At 36.3% G+C, this 25563-nt stretch overlaps 1 protein-coding gene across 15 annotated transcripts in view; it reads left to right on the top strand.

The window, feature by feature from the left end:
• The window catches only part of TCERG1 (transcription elongation regulator 1), a 45226-nt gene extending 22173 nt beyond the window's left edge, over positions 1-23053 (top strand). For 13 of the 15 annotated variants that reach the window (XM_034405116.3, XM_034405138.3, XM_034405122.3 and 10 more), the window contains 13 exons: positions 325-413; positions 691-851; positions 3168-3234; positions 3464-3599; positions 4627-4716; positions 9577-9695; positions 11687-11837; positions 17161-17325; positions 18752-18934; positions 19169-19348; positions 20363-20446; positions 20599-20699; positions 21883-23053. In XM_034405116.3, the coding sequence (XP_034261007.2) occupies positions 325-413; positions 691-851; positions 3168-3234; positions 3464-3599; positions 4627-4716; positions 9577-9695; positions 11687-11837; positions 17161-17325; positions 18752-18934; positions 19169-19348; positions 20363-20446; positions 20599-20699; positions 21883-22084 (1728 nt within the window). In that variant the 3' untranslated portion in view covers positions 22085-23053. Of the gene's footprint in view, positions 1-324; positions 414-690; positions 852-3167; positions 3235-3463; positions 3600-4626; positions 4717-9576; positions 9696-11686; positions 11838-17160; positions 17326-18751; positions 18935-19168; positions 19349-19613; positions 19755-20362; positions 20447-20598; positions 20700-21882 lie in introns of all 15 variants that reach the window. The other 2 variants (XR_015732553.1, XR_015732554.1) reach the window with 1 other exon arrangement.
• Positions 23054-25563: the final 2510 nt, after the last annotated feature.

The raw sequence follows: 25563 nt of genomic DNA, 5'->3' as shown, positions 1-25563 counted from the left end.
TCCTAAAACAACAGCTTGGTATCTTCTGTGTAAATGGAGGAAAGGCAGTCCTGAAGACTACTTGCACTTTGAAACTACCATCTTAATTTCTTGTTTCATTGCAATCCCACCTTTCTGCAGTGGAAAAAGTTAAAAATATCTAATGAAGATGCAATCCTTGATACAAGATATTTTGGTAGAGGTAACAGAGAAACTTTTAATTTCACAGATTACATGATGTGGGAGAAATGTTTCCTATCTATAGTAGGAAAAAAGTTATTGTTCTTTCTTTGCTAGTGTTGTATAAATAGTGACTGAATATTCAATCTTAATATTTCTCACCAGGAGCCCAAAGAAGAAGAAATGACTGAAGAAGAGAAAGCTGCTCAGAAAGCAAAACCTGTTGCTACTACACCTATACCTGGTACTCCTTGGTATGTAGCATTTGTTCTCAAATTGATTGTGTGGAGAAGGCAGTGACCAACCACTTTGATTTTGTTGGAAAAGAAATGGTCAAGTGCACCAAGTTTCCAGGAGTTGAACTCAATTTCAAGATTTTATTAGAAAAACTTTCTTAAAATTAGTGTTAGCTCTACTCTACATAGTCTATTTTGAAAAAAAGCATTTTCTTGCTTGTTAACTTTCATATAAAATTAAATATTATTTAAACCCTGCAACAATTATATAATATACTCTATATATTTTTTCTAGGTGTGTGGTGTGGACAGGTGATGAACGGGTTTTCTTTTATAACCCTACCACTAGACTATCAATGTGGGATCGACCAGATGATTTAATAGGAAGAGCAGATGTGGATAAAATTATTCAGGAACCTCCCCATAAAAAAGGAATGGATGAAGGAAAAAAACTAAGTAAGGCTAAAAGTCACTTATTCAATTAATTCTGACAGGTTATTTTTTTAAAATCTGCATTTGATATGAAGGGATATAATATAATATGGAATAGAAATAGTTGTGATTGGTTTGCAGTTTTGGGAATTATTTGTTAATACCTGTAAACTAGATCTGCCCTTTCTGGCTCCTTCAGGTAGCCAGGCATAGTATGAGCAGGTTGATTCAGGAAATTGCTAAAGCTTATCTGAGGGAAAGAGTAACACATACGTACATTTAAAATAGTTTATATTAAACAACAATCATCCTACTCAGTACCCTTTGCTTAATCTTCAGTCATCCATTTTTATGGAAGTCTGTTCAGAAAGAAGTGATTCATCTAAAAAGGATCCTAAAAGTAACATCAAAAACTGTCATGTTATGAGACAGAAATGGCATTGGTGGCCCTGGTTGATTATCCTTCTGAACTTAAAAGCTCCTGCTCAAGCAGCAGTTGAAGATTATATCGGGGGTTTGGTTTGCTTAGATTTTGCTGGTTACTAACCTACAGTAATTGTTGAGTTGATCACATATTTGCTCTATTGTTAACACTCTACATGAAATAGAGTGGAGAATTATCTACATGGAGATAATTCAGAAATTGCAATTGTTTCAAAGAACTGGTAAGTAAACCATCTTCATTGCAGAATAACACTGATTTTAAAGTTGCTATACTGGTTATACACTGCCCAGAATGTTTGGGAAAAATCACAAATAAAATAAATTGCCGAGCCTAATCATCCACATTTGATAGGGTGTATAACTACTAAGAATGCCTTTTCCCAAACTTTTCCACAAGGCATTTAAGGTGCTAGGAAGGTAAAGAGCATCTTCTTCAGAAGATTTCAAGATCTGAGTAGGTTCATGCAGGAGAAGATGACTTCTTAGGTAATTTGGTCTTAAATAATTTAAGTTTCTAGAGGTTATAAACAGTATTCTCAGTTATGACTGGAAATCATAATCTACCAAAGAAATTATAGCCTGGCTAGTGTATTTGTAAGACCTTTTTGAAATGTCTTCAAAATCAGCCTATGTAGATTATCGTATTGTATTGTGGTATAACAAACAGACCTAATTAGCTTTGGATGACTAAAAGAAGTCTGCGCCAAAATTGGCACTTATATTTAGAAGTTAAACCAGAAGTATTTCTAAAAGAAAAACCCGATTCTTCCGTGGAATGCTGCAGAAGGCTGAAGAGCTCGCTTTAGGAAGTATAGCAAGTTTTAAGTTGTTTCATTGCTGGGCAGTGTGGTGGGATCCCAGAAGTGGCTACCATTTTCCAATTTACCATGGTTCAATGTGGCTGCTTGGAAAATGGAGGCCTTCCGGAAAGCTCAGCAATAAAGCAGCTTGCTATGCTTCCCTAACCCAAGCTCTGGGAATCTCCGAAAGGTAAGAGAGAAGGAGAGTATGGGTCCTGGTGGGGTGGAAAGCCAGGCCCATAGGGATCTAGTGGGAGAGATTCAGATATACAAGTAAATGTCTACAGGGGCGCTACAGCAGCAGTAACTTCAGGACCAGGTTGTAATTAGCTTTTGGAGGATCTGCCATAACTTCAAATGGCCACTAAGCAATTGGTCGTAAGGTGAGGATTACCTGTATTAATTAGCCTGGCACTAATTAATTATTTTTTGAAATTCATGTCGTCTTCAAGTATTTTCATTGAGATTCTTTGGTGGTCCTTGTATCCTGTAAAATATTGTTCAAGTGATAATTCGATTCAAAGGTAGTATTAGTCCTTTCATCAATTTGGATCTTTCTTGGAAAGAATAATAGCTTCTGGAAGCTATGCTACGCACTTTTTAAAAAATTATGTGGATTTTTAAATTTTAAGTGGAATTTTAATTTAAATTCTTCAACTGTTGTTGAAGAAATATATTGAATTTTAAGATGCTAATGTAGAATAGTATTTTGTCTTTTAATTATAATATGGGATATATTTAATTTATAATGTGGGATTTAATTATAGTTAAGGCACCAGGCTAGAACCCAGGAGACTGAGTTCTGGTCCAATTTTCGCCATGAAAGCTGGCTGGGTGACTTTGGGCTAGTCACAGCCTCTTAGCCCACAACATCAGACAGGTGACAAGTTGGTCTGTCAATTCCTATCACATCCAATGGATCAAAACCCGGTTGATCTAAAAAAAAAAAAAAAAAAAAAAAAAAACCCAGATCGGCAGTTGTGGGAAAATGGGAGGAAGAAAATGTTCTTTAAAATTTGTATGTAGATGTTAATTAAGCATAACTAATACATTTGAATGATGATCTACAAAGTAAAAATAGGTATTTCTTTTACAGTGAAAGATGAGCATGAAATGTTAGAAGAAGCCAATGATGATGAGCCTATTAAAACAAAGAAGCGGAAGTAAGTTTCTATATGAAAGGAAGAATGCACATGATCAACTTCTCTATGACCATAAAGCTAAGTTAACTGTTTCTTATTTCTGAACTCAGAATGAAGTAGTAGTTGTCTGAGTATAAAGAACAGATCATTGAAATGTAATATTGCTCCAAAATGAGTTTTGATGAAATTGATGGCGTACAAGTTTGATAAATAAATGAACAGAATCCTACCATATGTTTTTATTTTATAGGAAAGAAGATAACAAAGACATGGATTCGGAAAAAGAGGCTGCCATGGAGGCAGAAATTAAAGCTGCCCGAGAAAGAGCCATTGTCCCTCTGGAGGCTCGAATGAAACAGTTCAAAGACATGCTCCTGGAAAGAGGGGTCAGAAACAATTCTCAGATTAAATTTATATGAATTTTTCAAAGTATTTCATTGTTTATGCTATCACTGAGGACCATTTCCTAAATTGATGAGATACATAAATTGCCATATGCTCTAATATAAAATAGTCTAAAAGGTTGGTCTCCAATCTTTCCTTTCTATTATTGAGAAAACTATTGTTCTACAGTTAAGAGAATACTAAAAGAAACATAATCTGGATTCTTTTCAGTCAGGATTTAGACGAGAGTGTGAAATCAAAGCACATTAGTCACTCTTGTTTATGACTTTTAATGGGACCAGAAGGGAGAAAGTGTGACTATCCTGGTCCTGTTATATTGATTGATTGAATATAATTACATTACTTTGAATTTTATTTTAATCTTATTATATTAATATTGCTATATTAAGGTAATTATTTAATATCAAAAACGCATTTAGTACTGCTTGATTAATGAATAGTGTTTGCAGTTAGGGAATAAATAAAATTTTCATTTTTGAAAGATCTGCATGCACTTTGGTTAAGAACTAAGCATATTTGTAAGGAAACGTCTGGTTTTGGTGCACTTCTATGAAATGTCAGAATCTAATTGAGCTTTCAGAATCTTCCGTTTTACATGCTACAGAGTTGATTGTATGCATAGTACTTCAATTTATGGGGAGAAAGTGGAATTTCTGATCATTCTGCAGAGACCTAAGAAAGCAAAGAAAGTCAGAACTTCAAGGCTTTCTTTTGATAAAGCAGTTTTTAAATGTCACACAGTAGTGGTCATTTTAATGAGTAATTAGATATGTGTTACTTCTCTGTAATTATGTAGAAGTTTTCAGAGCCAATTAGTGTGGAAATTGGCCCTGCTGACTTCCTGCAGTTCATCATCTATTAGTGATGAAACTGCTGTAAAGATTTCAGCTATAGCTTCTTTCTAATAGAAGTCCTGTAGATTTCAAGCAGAATTGCACAACTTGTATCTTTTTGCCTGAATTTAATTGCCTGCAAAATCATTACTTTTCCCCACTTTATTTCTTAAAGGTTTCTGCTTTTTCTACATGGGAAAAGGAGCTGCACAAAATTGTTTTTGATCCCCGGTACCTCCTCCTTAACCCCAAGGAAAGAAAACAGGTAAAAGAAAAGGTCTTTTAAATAAATTATGTATTATATTCATATAATAAAATACAAAAACGGGGTTTTTAAAGGTTGGAAATGTTTGAAAATATTTGAGGCTCTTTACAACAGTTTATTCTTCAATTGGACTTCTTTCATTAATATCTGGAAGGTTTTAAATGCCTGAAATTTAAATTATATAGAGGAAGGAGGAAAACTTCTAAAACACTATTTTCTATTGAGAAATAGAAGCTTCATCCTTCAACAAATTACATAGGTACTGCTTTGAATAGTTACAAACAAGAAATACTTATTTCAGATAAATTGCACCAAACTAATATCTATAGAAATAAATTAAAACACCAAACAAACCTTGATTCCAAAAGATGCTGAATTACTGTAGTTAGATGAAAAACTTTCCAAAGAAGGATAAATTCTTCTAACATATGTCTCTGGAGATTCCCAATCATCCAGGTCATGGTTGTTCCAAATATGCTTTTTTCAGGAGCCAGCTGGACTTTAAAGACATTTCACTTCTCATCCAAGAGGCTTCTTTAGCTCTGACTGGATGGTGGGGAATGGAAGGATTTATATTCCTTGCAGACACCTGGTCATTTGCATTCCTTTAGAGAGGTTTATCTGTGTCCTCAGGATCATCTGAGTAGTGCAAATGGATGTGGAGCCTTCTTGGCTGCAGGATGTTTTCTGCCCTGTGTCCCTTTCCTGTTAAAGACAGGCACAGGCTATTGGGGATGAGTCTGTTGTCTGTGTCTCAAACTGAAATCTTTTAACATATATAACATACATACATACATACATACATACGTATATGTTTATGTACACACACACAAAAACATACTCTAAAAGTTATTAATAGAGCCACCTCAGAATCAAGATGGAATGGGTATCTTCCATGCCAAATCATATGATTTATTTATTTATTTATTTATTTATTTATTTATTTATTTATTTATTTATTTATTTATATTTCTATACCGCCCTTCTCCTGCGGGACTCAGGACGGTGCACAGCTGAGATAAAACATAACATATAAAATTTAAAAAACAGGTTAAAAACAATTAAATAATTTCGGCCCAGTAATTAAAATAACCCAATTAAAACCAAATTCAATTAAAACTGAGAGGATGGGATCAAGCCAGCCCAGCTAGATGGAACAAGTGTGTCTTCAGGGCCCGACGAAAAGTCCGGAGGTCTGATATCGTGCGTATCTCAGGGGGCAGGTCATTCCAGAGGGCAGGCGCTGCCACAGAGAAGGCTCTCCCCCTGAGGGTTGCCAGCCGGCACTGCCTGGCCGACGGCACCCTGAGGAAGCCCTCTCTGTGTGAGCGAACCGGTCGGTGGGAGGCTATCGGCGACAGAAGGCGGTCTCGCAAATACTCCGGCCCTAAGCCATGGAGCGCTTTAAAGGTGGTCACCAATACCTTGAAGCGCACCCGGAAGACCACAGGAAGCCAGTGCAGCTCGCGCAGGAGAGATGTTATATGTGAGCGCCCCATTGCTCCCATAATCCCCCATGCGGCCGCGTTCTGGACCAACTGCAGCCTCCGGGTGCACCCCAAGGGGAGCCCCATGTAGAGACCATTGCAGTAGTCCAGGCGGGAAGTGACGAGTGCTTGAGTGACCGTGCATAGGGAGTCCCGATCCAGAAAGGGACGCAACTGGCGTATCAGGCGAACCTGATAAAAAGCCCCCCTGGCCACGACCGTCATATGCTCTTCTAAAGACAGCCGTGCGTCCAGGAGGACGCCTAAGTTGCGAGCCCTCTCCGTGGGGGCCAGTGATTCGCCCCCAATAGCCAGCGATGGCACCAGCTGGCTATATCGGGACGCCGGAAGCCACAGCCACTCGGTCTTGGAAGGGTTGAGTCGGAGCCTGTTTCTCCCCATCCAGGCCCGCACGGCCTCCAGGCACTGGGACATCACTTCAAGGGCATCGTTGGGGTGGCCTGGGGTGGAGATGTACAGCTGAGTGTCGTCAGCGTACTGATGGAACTCCACCCCAAAGCCACGGATGATCTCACCCAGCGGCTTTACATAAATGTTGAACAGAAGGGGCGAGAGGACCGACCCTTGTGGCACCCCACAAACAAGGCGCCTCGGGGTCGACCGCTGCCCCCCTGTCAACACGGATTGCGACCGGTCCGAGAGGTAGGAGGAGAACCACCGCAGGACGGTGCCCCCCACCCCCAGCCCCTTCAACTGGTGCAACATGATACCATGGTCGATGGTATCAAAAGCCCCTGAGAGGTCTAATAGGACCAGGATAGAGGAACAACCCCTATCCCGAGCCCTCCAGAGATCATCCACCAACGCGACCAATGCCGTTTCCGTGCTGTGCCCAGGCCGGAAACCGGACTGGAGCGGGTCCAGATAGACAGCTTCATCCAGGTACCGGGGAAGCTGCCGCACTACCACACTCTCAACAACCTTCGCAACGAAGCGAAGGTTGGAGACTGGACGATAGTTAGCCAAAATAGCCGGATCCAGGGAGGGCTTCTTGAGGAGGGGCCTCACCACCGCTTCTTTCAAAGCGGTCGGCAGGACCCCCTCACTCAGAGAAGCGTTAAAAATCCCCTGGAGCCAGCCTCGTGTAACCTCCCGGGAAGCCAGTACCAACCAGGAGGGACACGGGTCCAATAAACATGTGGTCGCGTTCAGCCGTCCCAGGATCCTGTCCACGTCCTCGGGAGCAACAGGATCAAACTCCTCCCAGATAACACTCTCAAGACCTGCCTCAGTCATCCCGTCCGGACTTACCCAGTCAGAGGCCAGGCCTTCCCAAATCTGAGCGATCTTGTCATGCAGATACTGCACAAAGTCCTCAGCTCGACCCTGCAAGGGATCATCCCGCGCTTCCAGATGGAGGAGGGAGCGGGTCACCCTAAACAGGGCGGCTGGGCGATTATCTGATGACGCGATAAGAGCAGCAAAATAGCTAGATTTCGCCGCTTTTATCGCCACTAGGTAGGTCTTAATATGAGACCTCACCAGTGTTCGGTCGGATTCGGAGCGGCTGGTCCTCCAACTACTCTCTAGGCGTCTTTTCCGGCGCTTCATCTCCCTCAGCTCCTCAGAGAACCAAGGAGCTAGGTGAGTTCGGTGCCGGGTCAGAGGCCGCAAAGGCACGACACGGTCCAAAGCCCCGGCGGCCGTACTATCCCAGGCGGCCACCAGGTCTTCAGCCGAGTCATGAGCCAGAGTCTCAGGAAATGGCCCAAGCTCCATCTGGAACCTATCAGGATCCATCAGGCGCCTGGGGCGGAACCACCTGGTCGGTCCCGCCTCCCTGCAGCGAGGTGCAGCAGTTAGAAAGTCCAGTCGAAGGAGCGAGTGGTCAGACCATGACAAGGGTTCGATGACTATATCCCCTATATCAAGGCCACTCAACCACTGACCAGAGACAAAAATCAAGTCCAGAGTGTGTCCACCTATGTGAGTAGGGTCATGAATTAACTGAGTAAGGTCCATGGCCGTCATGGAAGCCATGAATTCTCGAGCCACCTCAGACGTTTCACCGATAGATGGCAGGTTGAAATCCCCCATGACTAAAAAGTCTGGGGGTACCAACCGCCACCTCGGCTATGACGTTGAGCAGCTCGGGCAGGGCCGTTGCCACGTGGCAGAGAGCCAGGTACGCGATCAACAAGCCCATCTGTACTCCATGGCCCCACTTCACAAAAAGGGACTCACGTCCGGCTACTTGTGGAACAGTGGTCTGCCTCGGATCAAGACCTTCCTTTATAATAACCGCCACACCCCCGCCCCTGCCCTGGGTTCTTGGCTGATGGAATGCACGGAAGCCTGATGGACACATATCTACGAGGGGGACTCCCCCCTCTTGGCCCAACCAGGTCTCCGTAATACCTGCCAGGTCCGCTCCCCCCTCTTGAATAAGATCACAAATGAGGGAGGCTTTATTTACCACGGACCTGGCATTGCACAACAGCAGCCGAAGGCTCGGGCCCTGAGAGACTGAACAGCCTGGGGTGCGAGAAGAGCTCTTAGATGTAACTTCATCTTACCCAAACTATTCATTACAACAACAACAATACTACTACTAATAATAATACTATAATTATTTTAGGACTGTGCAAAGCAATGAAAATAGATGATTCACAAGTGCATTAACCTAAAAGGAGCATCTCTCAAAATGTCAGAGCTGCTGTGCCCTTCCCAAAAAGCAAACAGCTGCTTTGAAGGTTTTTCATATGAATGCATTTGAAGCATATTTTTTTCATTGACAGGTACAGTGGGAGTGTTTTTTTTGCATGTGTATGCGTGCAGAGATAACTATAGACAGCATTTGAAGCAGTTGTGCAAGCTTGCTAAGGATGCCTAGTATTTATTTTGAATAAATGTATTAAATTAAAATTATTTATTGCATTACAGAAGAAATTATTTCTGCTCAGTTTTTAGATTGTCTGCTTCCATGTTGGTCTCCAGCTCTGTAGCCTACTCCGTGGGTCAGGGTCCTGTGATCTCTCTTAACATTTTCAGATAGTAGAGGAAGCTTGTTAGAGAATATTCCATTCATCTGACTTTGAAATTCATTACCTTTGGAAAATTTCCTTGACACATAAACTTAGATGCATTCTTCTTATTGAAAGCAAACATCTTTTTAAGTCTGTTTCTTTCTGTTACTATAATTTGTCGCATTAAAAAATAGCAGTAAAACTGCTTTTTATAGAATGGCCTGGTGTAAAAGTTATTACTGAAAGATACTCGTTTCAGTGAATTTGAGATTCACTGTGCTGATTCCTTTATATTCTTTGGTATTTTGTTACATCATCACAAATAGGTAATCCTAGTCTTTGTTCTCTTGCAATAATGCTCCAAATTATATTTGCTATTTATTCAGGTATTTGATCAGTATGTAAAAACCAGGGCAGAAGAAGAACGCAAAGAAAAGAAAAATAAAATAATGCAGGCCAAAGAAGATTTCAAGAAAATGATGGAAGAAGCAAAGATTAATCCTAGGTAAGTCAGTGTCTTTCTCTATCCCCCCCCCCTTTTATCAGATACCCAGTTTTAATTGTAACCTGAACTCTTAATACATGTTGACTTTCAGAAAATGAAAGAATCCTGACTGTTTCATGAGGATGAATTTACTAATTCTAGTAAACCATGCCTGTAATACTGTAATGTTTCCTAAATTTAGCTGACCATTGACAATCCTAATAAAGGAAATATATGATGTAATGGAGGACTTGCCCCCTTTTACAGTATTAATACTGAATATCTTATAAGAACTGATGATGATAATACCTCACAATATTTTTAAAAAAATCTATTTGACCTACTTCAACAAACTACATTTTCCTGGATCCTTTTGCCATCCGATTGTCAACAAAGGGAAAAACTTATGTGGTCATTCAGCTAGTTGGTTATAGTCTTACTGTTAATGTCCAAGTGGGTTTCTTCAGACAAATCATATTGTACACAGGATACCTTTAATACATTGTTAGACTGTATGTAATTATTACTTTTTTAGAGAACTGTTCAATTTTATTTTACCTAAACTAGTTAGGAATTAGTTTGCATTAACTCTCAGTTCTTTGCTATCTACTGGCTTATTTTCAGTTGTTGCGTTTATTTTGCTTGAATTGATTTACTATCCTCAAAGACCTCTTTGATTAGGCTTCTGATCCTTAATACTGTTAATTGGGATTATGCTCCACTGAACACAGATGAACTGAATTTTGAATCAGTAAGCATATCTTTACATTAAAGTTCTGGAATACAATAAAATTGTATTTTTTAAAAAATAGTTTAATATTTGGAATAGCTGTAATACTGAATTTGAATATAATTGTTTTAGTATAGTTGTCCTTTTTTATAATTTAATCTCAGTAATTCCAAATTGCCTTTTATATTTCAAAGGGTGTAGAATAAGTTAGCTCTGATTTGTCCTTTTGTGAATAGAAAGCCTTCTTTCCTTGATGGAAGGGCCCAAATCAAGGAGGGGTTGCTGCTGGAAAGAGAAAATATAAGGAAATGTTAACTTCCTCCAGTAGGAGAATTTCACTGCAAGTAGTCTGCATCAAATCTATTACTATATACTTATTGTTTGGTTTTGATAATCAGTAAATAAGATAACTTTTGTATGTCTTGTCATTATAGTGTAGCTTCCCCCCCCCCCCCTTTTTAGTTCAAGGTAATGATGATGTCCCTTTGGACACTTGCATTCCTTGAAAGTCAACTCTGTATTTTCTGTGCTTACAAATTTATGCCCAGACTTGTTTTTGCAGGTCATTTTCTTTAGCATAGGCTTAAGTTCACTTCTAAATAATAGAATAAGCTACCAAATTCTTCTCTTGTTTTAATTTACCCTACAGCAACAGTAGGCGGGATTTCCCAAGTCTAATTATTTCCATGCTGTGATGAAAACATTCATAGGATTATAATGTCTCACGTAATCTCGGGGTCAGATTAGCATCAGATCTTGGAAAAAGCACAATAATGGTTTTTTTTTAAAGGTAAGTGGCAGTATTATATCTACTGCACGTCTGAAATTTGGAATCTGGCCCTGAAGGTGAGAATATCTTGTAGCAAAACTACAAAACAAAGTGTAAAGCTTGGCAGATACTGCTATTAATTTCACACCTGGTACAATTGGATGGCAAATGAGTACTGTTAATTTTTTAATTCATAACCTTGAATTCCAGGACCAGTGAATAAGGAATTTCCATTCAACAACTATTGTGCGGTTGCTGGAAATTTTATTCTATATGTATTCTCTTTATAAATCAAAAATCTGTAAGGCTGTCCTTGCAAATTTTTGATGAAATCAAAAGAGCTGCCCTTTTTTTCATGAAAATAAATATTTTACCTCTTGGTCATATATCTGAAGAGAAGATAATTACATAATAGTGTTTAGTACACACTTTGTAGCAGAACAAAGATGTGTTTAGAATACATTTCCAGTTAAGAAAGCTCTGCCAAATCAGTACACTTACCATTTTTTACAGAACTACTTTTAGTGAATTTGCAGCCAAGCATGCTAAAGATTCACGTTTCAAAGCAATTGAAAAAATGAAAGACCGAGAGGCCTTGTTTAATGAATTTATCACAGCAGCAAGAAAGAAGGAAAAAGAAGATTCGAAGACCAGAGGAGAGAAGGTAAGATTTTCATATGAAGATCATAAAAACAGTATGAATGAGAGGGACTCATGCTAGGCTTCCAGGTTCCCATTACCACTACTTTCTTCTGCCTTTTGGCTCATAATTTTGCATCTATACTCAGAAGAACATCATTTCCTAGAAGATGTATATTTTGCCTCCTTCTTCCAGAATCAAGATCTTAGTTTTAAATTGCTGGGGGTAAAGACACATCTTGCTAATCAAACCATTGCTAACCAAATCTTTAGTTCTGTGTATCAGATTCTGAGACCTCCTTGTGGGCAGATTTTAAATGGCATTCTGCCTAAATGCTAATATTTTATTGTTGTTGGTTTTTTTTAAATCTTCCACTAAATATGTTTTAGTTTGGCTAGTTATCAAAATTAAAGGTCACCTATCAAAAATTAATGAATTCCAAATGTCATTTGTCTGCACTGTCACTTCAGGAGACAAAGTGCATATCACTGGGGAAGGCAGATGCATGAATGTTCTCAGCAATATTAACATTAAAATGTGTAGAAGCTTTCTTTAGAATCCCACCTAACTGGGTGAATGAAGGAAAAACACATCTAACTAACCTTTAATTGAAATCAATATAAGTTCCTGGTAACAAAAAGATATGTGATATATCATGCAAAAGCTGTCATTCATAAACATTTCGTAAGTTAAAATGATACATATTCTGTTTTCAACTTTTTTTAAAAAAAAAAATAATTTTCTTATAGGTCTTAAATAAATTTCATAGTAGTTGTAGTTCATTCTCTTAATTTGCTGCTATTACTGTAATTGTTATTCCTGCTGTGCCTATTGTTCAGAAGTGCTCTATACATCGCACTGCAGTTCACCCTTATAAAGTGGATATGTAAGTACTGTTAAGATATTGCAAATAAGGAACTAGGATAAGAATGACTAACTTAAGGCTTTGTGGTTTAGTTTATGGGAGATAAGAGATTCAAATGGAAAATTTCCTGATGCATTGCCATAGATTCACATATCTAGGAATAAAACCTATTGAACTTAATCACAATTTACTTTAGTGTTGATATGGTAGTATTAGTGTCCATCAGTGGATTCTCTTTTCCTCTTGTACTTCCCTCACTCTGATCTGAAGAGGTGGGGAGCCCTCTTGTGTATGGAGGGAACACATAGAGACCTTCAGGTGGGTGGAAAGCAAGAAAACAGGAATGCTCAGTGATCGTTCTTTGACCAATGCTAGATATAGCAATTAGTCTTCATACAATATCAGTCATCAGCTGTCTAGAGGCGAATATGTGAAATCTGAAACCTCAACCTAAACTACAGTTTGTTCTATAATTATAGTTTAAAAATTACTGTTGCATCTTAGCCATAATCATCAATAAATTCTTTAATATTGCATGAACAACATCAGTAATATTTTGTGTTAAATATTGCATTTATCTTTGTATTTGAAACTAATTATTTCTTTTCTCCCAAAACCTCTTGTAACCATTTTATGTATTCTGTTTTGTAACAAGTGGATAGATTTTACAGTTTTGTGCTGTGCGGCCTGTCAATCAGTTCAGTCTGACAGCTGTCAATCACTGACACGCAAAGTATTATGGGATTCCCTAGTGAGGAAAGAATTGGTATCTCTGTGTGGTGACTTTAGCCTCCCGCAGTTCCGGTACTTTACATTTTTTTCAGTTTTTTTCCTTGTGAAGTGATGAGAGTTGTACCCAGAATGTGTAATCTGCCAAAAAAAAAAACCCAGTCCTTCTAAATACACAACAGTGTTTTCTGCCTTGCTTTTCTTATTTTACAAAGAATAACTAAATGTTAACAAGAAATGTGCCCCACAATGTTGTGAAGCTTTCTCAGCCAGTTTATCAGAAAATAATTTTATTGCATGATTTCTCCATAAACCCTTTAAAGTAAGGATTGGAAACAGCACACTTTGATTAATTGCTTATCAGTATTTTATAATTCTGTTTCCTAGAGAATCTTCAAATTAAAGAAAATAATTAAAGGCGAAAGAAAGAAAATAGTATATTATGCAGTCAGATTTTTATGTTGAAATAGATTGAAGATGTTCCATTGAAAGCTTCTGTTGCTTAACCATAGGATTTGGATAATATGAAAGAAGACCTGCACATTGCTTATGGTAGGGGAGGGGGCAACAACCACATATCCTAGAAACTTCTTTGCCTTTCCAACAAACATTAGAATTTAAAGTGGAGAAAGTAAAGATTGCATCAGTCTCTTCATTATTATACCCACCTCATTATGCTGCCCTCTCAAAATATGTGACCCTTACTCTTATTTAAAGTAAGAAATTATTTCAGAGGATTATCAGATTAATACCTGTCTAAACAATTTCATACCCTATCCTTTTGATTTGAAACACTTCACTTCTCTTCCCCAAGCAGGAATGTGTATATCTGTGTGTGATTTCTTCTCTGCTCTTCCTTTAATGTTAAAGTTGAACAGCTTTTAAGAAACATCTCCTGCACAAAACTACAAATTTTGTGAGCTTTCAGCAATGATGCTAAATTAAAATATTAGTTGTCAGAATTTATTTCCTTTATTAGATCTGAGTACTGCAAATACTTTTGACCCTTTTACTCCCTCTCTTTTGGGGCAGGATCACAAAAATAACATACGGCTAGGAGACGAGAGCTTCTATTTCTATAGAAACGGATACATGCTGGGTGAATGATGGACACGATTTACTTTATAGTTGTAATATCCCGAGTCTTTCTAAAATGATCTCCCAATTTTATTTTGATTTGACTACCAACATAGTATATTAAGTCTAAGAGCTGATATAAAAAGAAATAAGAGAAGTAGCATTTATTCATAAGTGTGCTCATTCAATTATCCTTATTTTAAAAATAAGATAGAACTGTAATTTTCTTACATCTGGCTTAGAAAGCTTTATATTTCAATACTACTTATATGTTTAAGTTCAACTTTGAAATAATAGATATTGTGTTGGATCCAGAGAGAGAAATGTGGAACTTTGCTGATAACAACACTTTCCTGGTCTCTCCCTCCCACTATAGCACTATATGCTCTCTCTAAAAACTCAATCCGGGGATCAAGGGATCCTTTCTAATTCTGTGTGATAGACTCCCAATGCTATAGTAGGACAGGGAAATCAAGAACAGTAAATAAAGTTGCCTAACACAAAAAAGCAAGATATCTCTGGACCCAAGCCACATAAAAAAAAAAATAAGGATGTTGCAAATCTTCTTAATTATATGCTTCTGCGATTGATGGACGATTTACCAAATTGCTATATATAAGGCATTTATTTTCTTTTTTAATTTGATTTTCTACTGCAAAAAAATCATTGATGTACTTGTATGTGAGGATACTATGCTAATAACCAAATGTCAATATTGAGGAATATCAACAGACTATTAGTATTATGCCCTTTATGTAGACATAACTAATGATAAAAGGAATCACAAATGCAAATTTTAATTGACCAGTGAAGGTGCATCAACTGGCAATAATAAGCGCACAAGATTTGGTTTTCTTAATGTGCCTTTCTCCAGCCTTGCACTTCTGGATGTACTAGACTACAGTTTCAGCATTCCTAGTCAGTATGGTTGAGAATAATGGAAATTAAAGCCCAGTAAATCTAGAGAACACTAGAGTAAGGAAAATTATTACAACACATTAAAAATGGAGTTTACCTTTATCATTATATCCCTGTATAATTCTGGATGTATGGGAGAAATGGAATAGTCTAGTTAGGCTAATTCATTGAATGTAGAAGCTAGGGTAAAATCTTTTCTGTCTTGTACCAAAAAGTGTGTGAATGTTCTGAAAGGTGTGACCATTGCTAATTAACAAGATAAAATTACTGAGCTCACTAAAAAGCTCTGTCCCATGGATCATAGTTTGTATTATGTGTGAATAAGCTATTCATGTGATTTAGGAACTATATGAATTGCAATGCACTAAAAAAGAATTCTTTGCTCTACTGCAATTAAAATTCCTGCACCCATAACTCATTGATTTAGATAGATTATAATGCAAAATTGAGTTAGTGTGGATGTATCAGAAGCATCCATTATGTATCTTATGTGTGGTGCATGTGTGTATAGATAGATATGTGCATATATACATACATATACAGAGCCTAAGATTTTGCAAGCATCTCTGTTGAAGAAAATCCTTCGAATTCTTAAGAGTATGGGATAGAAAAGAAAGAAAGCCTATATTTGTTTGCAAAATAATTATTTTATGAAACACATCAGTGTAGGCTGAATTCTATGTATCTACTGATTTCTAGTTATTTACCAATTAAAGAAGGTGCCATAATTTACCCATATTTTCTTTAAAAATTATGGAAAATCCATATTAAAGCAAATATATGATTATTAAATTCTAATACAATAGAAATATACCTATGTTCTTTGTTTTAATTTTCAGTCAGATAGCCACATATTGTCTTATTAGCCTTCAGTGAAATTTAGCTGTAACTGTTGAACAGATTTTTAAACTAAATCTCTAGCTTCTATTATCCCTAATGTCCATGAAAGATTAACTTACTCATTTTATTGCACATATATAAATGTTGATGCTTTATTCCTAAACCAGAGACTCGGTGAATGCAGTATTTAAAAATGTACTAATAAGCCAAGGCTATATATTCTATCAAATATTGCTTCTGTGAAATAATAGCTGGTATTCAGAAGTACTGTTTGCACATACATGTATTCTAGGAAACTCAGTACAAGTGTGGATACTCAGGCAGCATTCCCTGTATTTCCTTAAAGAGGAAAAATGAACAATAATATTTATTTTCATTACATGATTTATTTATATCAGCCTTCCCCAATATATGCACCTTCCAGATTAATAGTTATTTTTTATAGTTAATACAGTTACCCAAATTATAGTTAAACTTCTGCAGTTCTCAGCAGTGACTAGAAAATTGTGCACGTTCTAACTCCACCTATCCAAATGATACCCAGATTGCAGAAAGTTGCTATATGTATTCATTCTTATCATGCACATATATGGCCTCTTTCAGTAATTATATAGATTAGCCGGGCTGTCTTCACAGCTTGGCTTGTTTGTGCACTTATTGAAGTGCTAATACAGAATAGTAGGGTATACCAGCATAGTATAAACTTGTTAAGAAATATTCTAGTATTGAAGCAGTTCTCTGACATACATGTAAACGTAGCCATTACTACTGTTCCTTAATACTCTAATGACTCAGTTTCTAATTAAACTAATTTTTCATTGCGGTAAGTTTATTGCTTTTAAAATTTTGGAATATTTGAAAAGCAAAATGACTTTATTTTCCTCCCCTTTTTCTTTTGTCTTTTATTTAAAATCATAGATTAAAATGGACTTCTTTGAACTGTTATCTAATCACCACTTGGACAGTCAGTCTCGTTGGAGTAAAGTGAAGGACAAAGTAGAGACTGACCCTCGCTACAAAGCCGTGGATAGCTCTTCACAAAGGGAGGATCTTTTTAAACAATATATTGAAAAAATAGCCAAAGTATGTGTGCCAATGACAACACTGTTTCCATTTTTTTAGTATTTCACTGTAGGATCAGTTGGTATAGAATTTGAAGTACTGTTTTGTGGAATGCTGTTTTTAGAATTCAATTAATTAGTGCTAAGCATTGTTTGTATTCTCAGACTAGTGTTTTTATCCTATTTTTGCTAAAATAACAATTTCAAATGAAAGAATGCATTCTGAAAGGGAAAAGCAATAATTAGGAACACTTGTGGGCATATAGAGAAAGATCTCTGCCCAACTCTTATATAGTGATCCAAGGATTTATTTATGCTCTTAACACTTTCTAAAAATATTTTGAGTTAAGTCCTCAAACTTGCAATTTATAGTTTGAATAGTCAGAAGAATAAATTCTTGCAAGGTTACAGTAATTGTAAAATATATCAGTGTAATCCCTGAAGCAATGTCAAATTAATTTAAACGATCCTTCTGTGATACCTATCAGTGATCTAGCAGCCAAAAACTTTCATCTTAAGCATTGTGTCCTAAATGCCATCAATTAAGCTGGCTAGTGCTTCCTCTGGAAAGAAGAGTTCTGGCATTTGGATTCTCCAATTTGGAAATCCCTGCTTCTTCAAACTATTTATTTCCGATACCAAGTTGTATCATTTGTTGAACTATGTATACTTTAGTTCTCCTGTATAATCTTATTTTATATAAGTAGACAGTATGTTCAGTTGGGATTGAGAATGGTTTTTTGATTATCTCCCAGTCTTCATACCATTTTTCATATACTTTGATGAAGTGATGCTCTACATATCCCAGCTTCAGGAATATATTGTAGCTATATGACAGTATTTTCTACTTCGCTCAACCTGAACTACAACCCTAGTACTGTCTTACATGCATTAGACAATTTATAATTATTTAGCTATTTTGGTGGAATAAAATGGTTCCTTATTCATGGATTTAGGATTCTCAAAATGCTTGATTATACCAGATACAGTTTTTAACACATCTCTCTATATAGTTTATGTAACTAACCTAATATGTAGACGATTTTGCATTTTTGATTTATTATTATAAACTTTTATTCATTAAACATGAAACTCAGTCAACTGAACATTTAAAAATGTATCACAAATATCATTGACTGGCTCTGATAGTTGATACGGGTTGCTGCCATTTTTATTATGATTATGATTTCATGAATATTTGATATATTTGTATCAATTTAGTATGTTAATGTTAGGGGTTTTTCTATTTTTTTTTTTTTTTTTTTTGTATATTTTCTCTTTTTAAGTCAGAAAAAGACTAGAAGATGCAACACAAATATTATCATAATTCTGTCATTCTGGATCATACTTTAAGTATATTGGGTTTTTTGCTTGAATTTACTTTAGTTAGTACTTTTATCTATTAGCCTAATATAAATGCAGTATGTGTGCTTTGGATTGCATTTCAGAATGTAGACTCTGAAAAAGAAAAAGAACTGGAAAGACAAGCACGAATTGAGGCAAGCTTGCGTGAACGAGAGAGAGAAGTCCAAAAAGCTCGTTCAGAGCAGACAAAAGAGATTGATAGAGAACGAGAACAGCACAAACGGGAAGAGGCTATCCAGAATTTCAAAGCGCTCTTATCTGATATGGTGAGGTTTTTTTGTGTTGAAGAGCATTTATCTGATATGCTGAAGTTTCTTTGTATTAAAATTGATTGTGTAATTTTAACTGAAAGTAATTTTTGAAGTGCTGGCAAGGCTGGTGTGAACATGGATTCCTCAATCACATAGCATGGAGGACAAATCTAGATTAGCTGCTGCTTTAGTATATAGTATCAACACTTTTCAGTATATGGTAATGAAATATTTGTTTTCTTCTGCTAGGTACGATCTTCAGATGTGTCATGGTCCGATACAAGGAGGACACTCCGAAAAGATCATCGTTGGGAATCTGGCTCCCTTTTGGAAAGAGAAGAGAAGGAAAAACTTTTTAATGAACACATTGAGGCACTTACAAAGAAGAAAAAAGAACATTTCCGGCAACTTCTAGATGAAACTTCATCAGTAAGGCTAATATGTCTTATATTTTCCCCGGACATTAATGTCATAATTTTGTGGTTCCTTAGCTCAATTTATGTTCATATCTTAATGATATTATTCTTCAGAGAAATTAGTGTCTTCCAATTAACCATTATTTTAAGATTCACAAAATCTGGAAACCATTGCTGATAGACTAGAGCAAGCCTATACTGCACTTCTACTTCTAAGCTAAACCATAGGAAAAAGGTAGTTGAGGGATTTGTGTAAACATTTTTTTGTTCCCTTTTAGTGTTTTAAGGGCTGGAGATCTCAGGAATGTATGAACCAATCACTGGCAAGAGAGGGAATAGATTTGATCCTGTATGTATCGCTATACTTAAAACAACTTACCAATAGGTGCAGTGGCATATACTAATTAAATAGTATCAAGGTAAATGCCTCACATTTTATTTATTTTAAATACTGTTAATGAATAATCTCAGATTATCATCCTTTTAAAAAGGTTTGGACAGTAAAATAAAATTCAGCTCAACCTGCAAATCACCTGATTCATAGATCTGTGAGCTCCATTAGTACCTTCTGTAATTTCTTAATGAAATAGAACCATCTATGCTTTTCCATCAATGAAGGAATGAGGAGAGAGAGAAAGGGAACATTGGGTAATAAAATAGGCAGCACATCTATGTGTATGTAAAAGCCATGCAGTGGAAGCTGGCCTCGCATAACAGGGAGTTCTTTTATCTTGCACTATTTAAATATTCTATTATTGTGACACCATAGTCACTATTCATTAGTCACTGAATAGTGCTAGTTTAGACTTAAGTCTAAAAGGACTTGGAAAGAGTGTAGTGCCTGTTCGCAACTCTTTAAAAGAGCCATGCCTTTTCCTGGGATGCATGACAGGTTTGTGATTATGGGTAGATGGGGATGCAGCTGCTTTAAATTGCAGATAATCCTTTATTCGTGGCCATGTACACTTAAAATTTAAATACTTCATTCATTAAACATGCAATTTTTCTGTTTTTTTTTCTTTCAAAGATTACCTTAACATCAACATGGAAAGAAGTAAAGAAGATAATTAAAGAAGATCCGAGATGCATTAAATTCTCTTCCAGTGACAGAGTAAGAAACTTGTACTGGTTTGCCCTGAGTTTTTGTCTTACTGTTTAAAAGTAAATATAACAACCTCCTCTTTATATGTTTTTTCCTCAAGAAATATATATATATAATCTGGCAGAAATTTCTAGTGATTATTTCTATTTCTTTAAATGCAGAAAAAGCAAAGGGAGTTTGAAGAATATATCAGAGACAAATATATTACAGCCAAAGCTGATTTCAGAACACTTTTGAAAGAGACCAAATTTATAACATACAGGTATGCTATAAGATACAGTACACGAATGGTTTTCTTCATTTCTGTATTGTTTTTATCTTAAATGACTAATATGGAATAATACTTAGTTAATATTGTAGGACTTTTGGTTTAGCCTCTTTTCCAAAAATTATAGATGTACCAGATTATGAGTTAGTGATAGTGATTCACTATTGATAGTGTTTAACATTGATATTTCTGGAAATTGAATGGAATACTTTATTTGACACACAAGGAAATTTGTGTGTGTATATTGTGGGGACTAAATCATTTTTAATTATACAAAAGGAATATATATATAGGAATATATATTCAGCATGATATGGATTTATTTCTTAATAGAAGAGGAAAGGCAGGTACTTTATATGTGGCCACTGAATTAGATCTAGATGATCTGCTTCCTGAAGAGCAGTCTTGTAAGTAAAAAATGGCCCCAAACCTAAAGAGTTTCTTCAAGCGTTAAGATTCTTAAATCTTCCTTATGACATCATGGTATGGCAGTACACAATCTCTTTCTCAAGAGAAATTGTATTCTCCTCCTCCTGCTTTCATTCAAGTTTAAGAGTTCAGCAGTCCTAAAAATCAAACTAATGCTGCCTAAATATTAATGAGAGTAATTTGATCCTAAAGATTAACCTGGACTACCATTAGGTTATGGGAATATGTTTCCTATAGTGTTGTTTGGTTACAAAGTGACAAATCTTTTCCCTATTTACATTTTTACAGTTTAAATTAGTGCTAATTTTAAACCTTATAGCTCTCAAAACTGAAGCCTAACCCTGTATATAGAGCATAAGCAGTGACAGGGCAATTTTTAAAAAAGCCCCTAATACTTTGCTTCACTTCAGGCCTGAAGAGGCAGTCTTTTAGGTAACCCCGAGAATTTTTTAATCCTCATGTTATTATTTTTATAAATAACTCAAGGCAGTGAATCCATCTAATATTCCTTCCCCCTCCTGTTTTCCCAACAACCACTACCCTGTGAGGTAAATTAGACCGAGAGAGATTAACTGGTCCAAAGTTGCTCAGTTGGCTTGCATGTCTAAGGTGGGAGTAAAATACAGTTTCCTGGTTTCTAGCCTTGTTAACTGGATGCTTGTCCACGAGTATTATTACCAAAATTCTAGTTCATTTGTGTAACATCCACTAATTTGATGATAATGATAATCTTTATATTTAATTGCAGATCCAAAAAATTAATCCAGGAATCTGACCAACACCTGAAAGATATAGAAAAGATATTACAGAATGACAAACGTTATCTGGTATTAGATTGTGTGCCAGAGGAAAGGCGAAAACTCATCGTATCCTATGTTGATGATTTAGATCGCAGAGGTCCCCCTCCACCTCCTACAGCTTCAGAACCTACAAGGCGAACAACAAAATAATTATAAAATATTATTGAGCAAAAGATTTATGTTAAATCAAGAAAATTGCATGAGCCATCTGTCAGGTCTAATCATATACATTACCATGAACCTATTGCAAAACCATCCAGGAAGCAACATTTATGAACATTAAGCAGTCTCTGTACAGAGAGAATATTTGCATTATTTATGCTTTTTCTCTTTGTTGCATGACTGACAAATATTCTAACCATGCAACTATTTCCAGTGATTTTTCAATCCTAGAACAATACAATATTTAGGTACAAGGCTTGGATATTGGTAGCATTTGGAAGTGTTCTTCCTGACAGTGTTACATGTCAAAGCCATGGGAAAATTGACATATGACTTGAAGTTGAGAACTGTAAAAATACCCCATATGTCCTAACGGGAGAGCTAATGTCATGTACTCTGAGGATTAATCTATTGAGTGCAGAAGACCATAGTGAGATAATGCCCTTTGGTGAACCTGGAAAGATAGGGCCTAATCTTTTACTCATGTGTGACTTTTCCTGCATAAATCAGGACTAACTTCATTAATGCCCGATCCAGCATGAGAGGAAAATAAAAGTGCAGTGACCAAATTATATAAACACCATTTGATCTAGTTAATAAGCCTGCCTTGATGGCTGCTCTCTTCCCTGTCCCCCCCTTCCCTCCTCTATCCCCCACCCCTGGTTAGGCACAATCAAGTGGCTTTGCCTGGTAGTTTGGTAATGTTTTGCTCTGAAATGAAAATACACAGGGGTAAAAAAGTTGCCAGGACAGCATGGTTGTACAAAAACATTTTTATTTACTATTAAAATGTCTCTTATCTGCTTTGGATTAGAATATGGATTTTTTTTCCTGGATATTTCTTGTAAACTATGTTTCTGTTTTGAATGTTAAACTTGTGTTTCTATAGTTTAATTTTGAAATGTTGGGATTGTTCAGTTTATGTATTTGAACGACAATAAACCAACCCTTTTTATATATGCATTGTACATATTAGTAATTGCGTGTTACATTCTAAAGATAAAATTATATAATCACCTGAAATTCCATTAAAAATGGAGAAAATCAGTTATATTTGAAACTGCTGTGGATGTATATACTCATTTTTGCTTTACAGATCATGTAATCCTTATATTAATACTAAGAGTATAGCTGTAAAGCTTTCTATTTAATTTTGTCTCTGAACATTTTAAAACGGTTGATGAATGCTTGAGACCTCTTTTTATGTGCATATGTGTGCTGGGTTGGCAGCATGTGTCCTTGGATTTGGCTAGCCATCCTTATGACCTTTGGTACAAATAACCAATATTCTCATATTTCTAACCAGAATGAACTTTGGGAAGATGCTTCTTGGTCTTTTTAGTTCTTCCCGAACAGTAATTTCAGAAAACACTTGCTGAGCATTTCACCGTATTTCCAATCTTCAATGTTTTTTGTCCCCCATACTGCTCCACAGTACTTCAGAAAATAATTGATGAAATTATCCACATGTTTGGTAGTGGATGTCATTCAATAAAATCACCCTCATCTCTCTTTTTTCTTTTTCTTTTTGGCTTTGCTTTATCTCCTATCCACTCCATTTTAATTTTGTGTCTGAGACCAGTAGTAAGTTGGATGTCCGAAGATTGAAATGCAATACCAACCGCACAAAATTCTCTTATTTATTTGCATTGTTTAAGAATCCTGCATGTTTTGAATGCCATTGTACCTCTAAAAGGAATCCCATAAGCACTCGAGTTGTTTGTGGATAGTGTCTATATTCCAGGATAGTTAGGCTGTACTTTTGGTTAGACTCTGTGTGCTTAGGTTGGAACTAGGTCCATTTCTGAAGATGGCGATACTTAATTTGCAAGATATGGGACTATATTTGAAAAAATGCTTGATACAAAACAGCATTTAAAGTGCCAACAGGAACTCATTTGTTGGTGAATACCAACATTTGTTACCAGCTTCACTAATTTCAGTGTTAGTTCAAAGTGCTAATTCTAAGTATCTTGGGGCCTAGACAAAGGAAAAAATTCAAATAGTCCAAAATTGTAATTTAATTTAACCACATCTCTTGAATTCGAAATGAATCAGAACACATTTATATCATGAATTTCACAGGTGGAACAACACATAATTTGCAATACATCAACAATTTCTGATTCTTAATGAGCTGTTAATCATGGCAATAACATTGTTTTTCACTTATTTCACTTATGCTTTCTCAAAATGGTGGGTGTGGGTGTGGGGCTATAGATAATGTTCAGTTTAGATGCTTATCAATGCAAATTTATAGTCTTAGAAAAAAATATTTTAAAAAATATTTTAAAGTATTAAAAACCGCATAACTTGGAAATAAACCAAGAATTTAGGTGCTAAAAGAAAGCTTAAAAATTGGATGCATCTTATCCACCGATGGACTTGTCCTCGTGCATTTATTGTAGTTTCATGGCTAAGCAAACCCTCAAATTGAACCAGAATACCATGAAAAATGTGGGTCAGTTTATCCTTGGATGGGCTTATACATGAGTATATGTTTATGTGATTCATATAACAGTTCAATTGGTTGACTATAGTTTTCTTATCTCTTTAAAAAAAATCTAACCAGCCTGACTATGTAATATCTTGTAAATTTAACCTTAAATTAATTATATTGTATCGGGCAACAAAATTCTAATATAAATGGTGGAGACATACTTATACAATACAATTAATGCTCATAGTTTAAAATTAAATAAAGGCATGACTGGGTAATATCTCTAAAATAGCAAAAAAATAACAAGTTGTTACTGTGATTCCATGACATTTGCACAGAAAATGCATTTCAAAATATAACAAGCATGTGGCTATTCAGATTTAGCATCTTGAATTACAAAGCTTTGCACAAATAAATGACCAACACAGATGAAATCAGAATATTAAGGTAACAGTTTCCTGGGGGAAGGGGGGAGTTTTGTCCGAAATGAAATTGATTTGCATACACCCCACCTGTGTGTCCGGAAGTTATCTTAATTGGCATGCTGCTCAATCCAGTTTACTTCTTGGCATAGCAGTATTTTTTTTCTTTCACAAGACAAAAATGGCACATGAGTCGAGCTGTTTCATCTGCAGATACCAAAGTGCTTTTTTTTTCAGTGTATGTGTGTGTTGTTTTTTACTGGGCACATTCTTACCAAACTTTTTATCTAGTAAAAAAAAAAAAGCTTTAGTGGCAAATGCAATGCTGCTAGTGCCGCATGCACACACACAAGCTGCTAGAGCAACGCAGTACAATAGCTGGATAAAGCACAGGACAAATATTGTATTTGGATGCTACAGACTACTGCCTTTTCTCACAATTTTTAGTACTGATGGAGATAAAACACTGGATAATCAAAAAATTGACAAAGATGCCACTCTACAAACAGTTGACCATAAAGAGTGATTTTTAAACTGCTTGCTGATGGAGTTGATATCTTTAACAGCCGCCTGCTCTTCATTTAATTATTTTCCAAATTATGAAA

This window comes from Pantherophis guttatus, chromosome 2, assembly GCF_059756535.1.
Source record: "Pantherophis guttatus breed Tessera chromosome 2, ASM5975653v1, whole genome shotgun sequence".
NCBI classification, from domain to species: domain Eukaryota; kingdom Metazoa; phylum Chordata; class Lepidosauria; order Squamata; family Colubridae; genus Pantherophis; species Pantherophis guttatus.
This window is presented reverse-complemented; position numbering and strand designations above follow the sequence as displayed.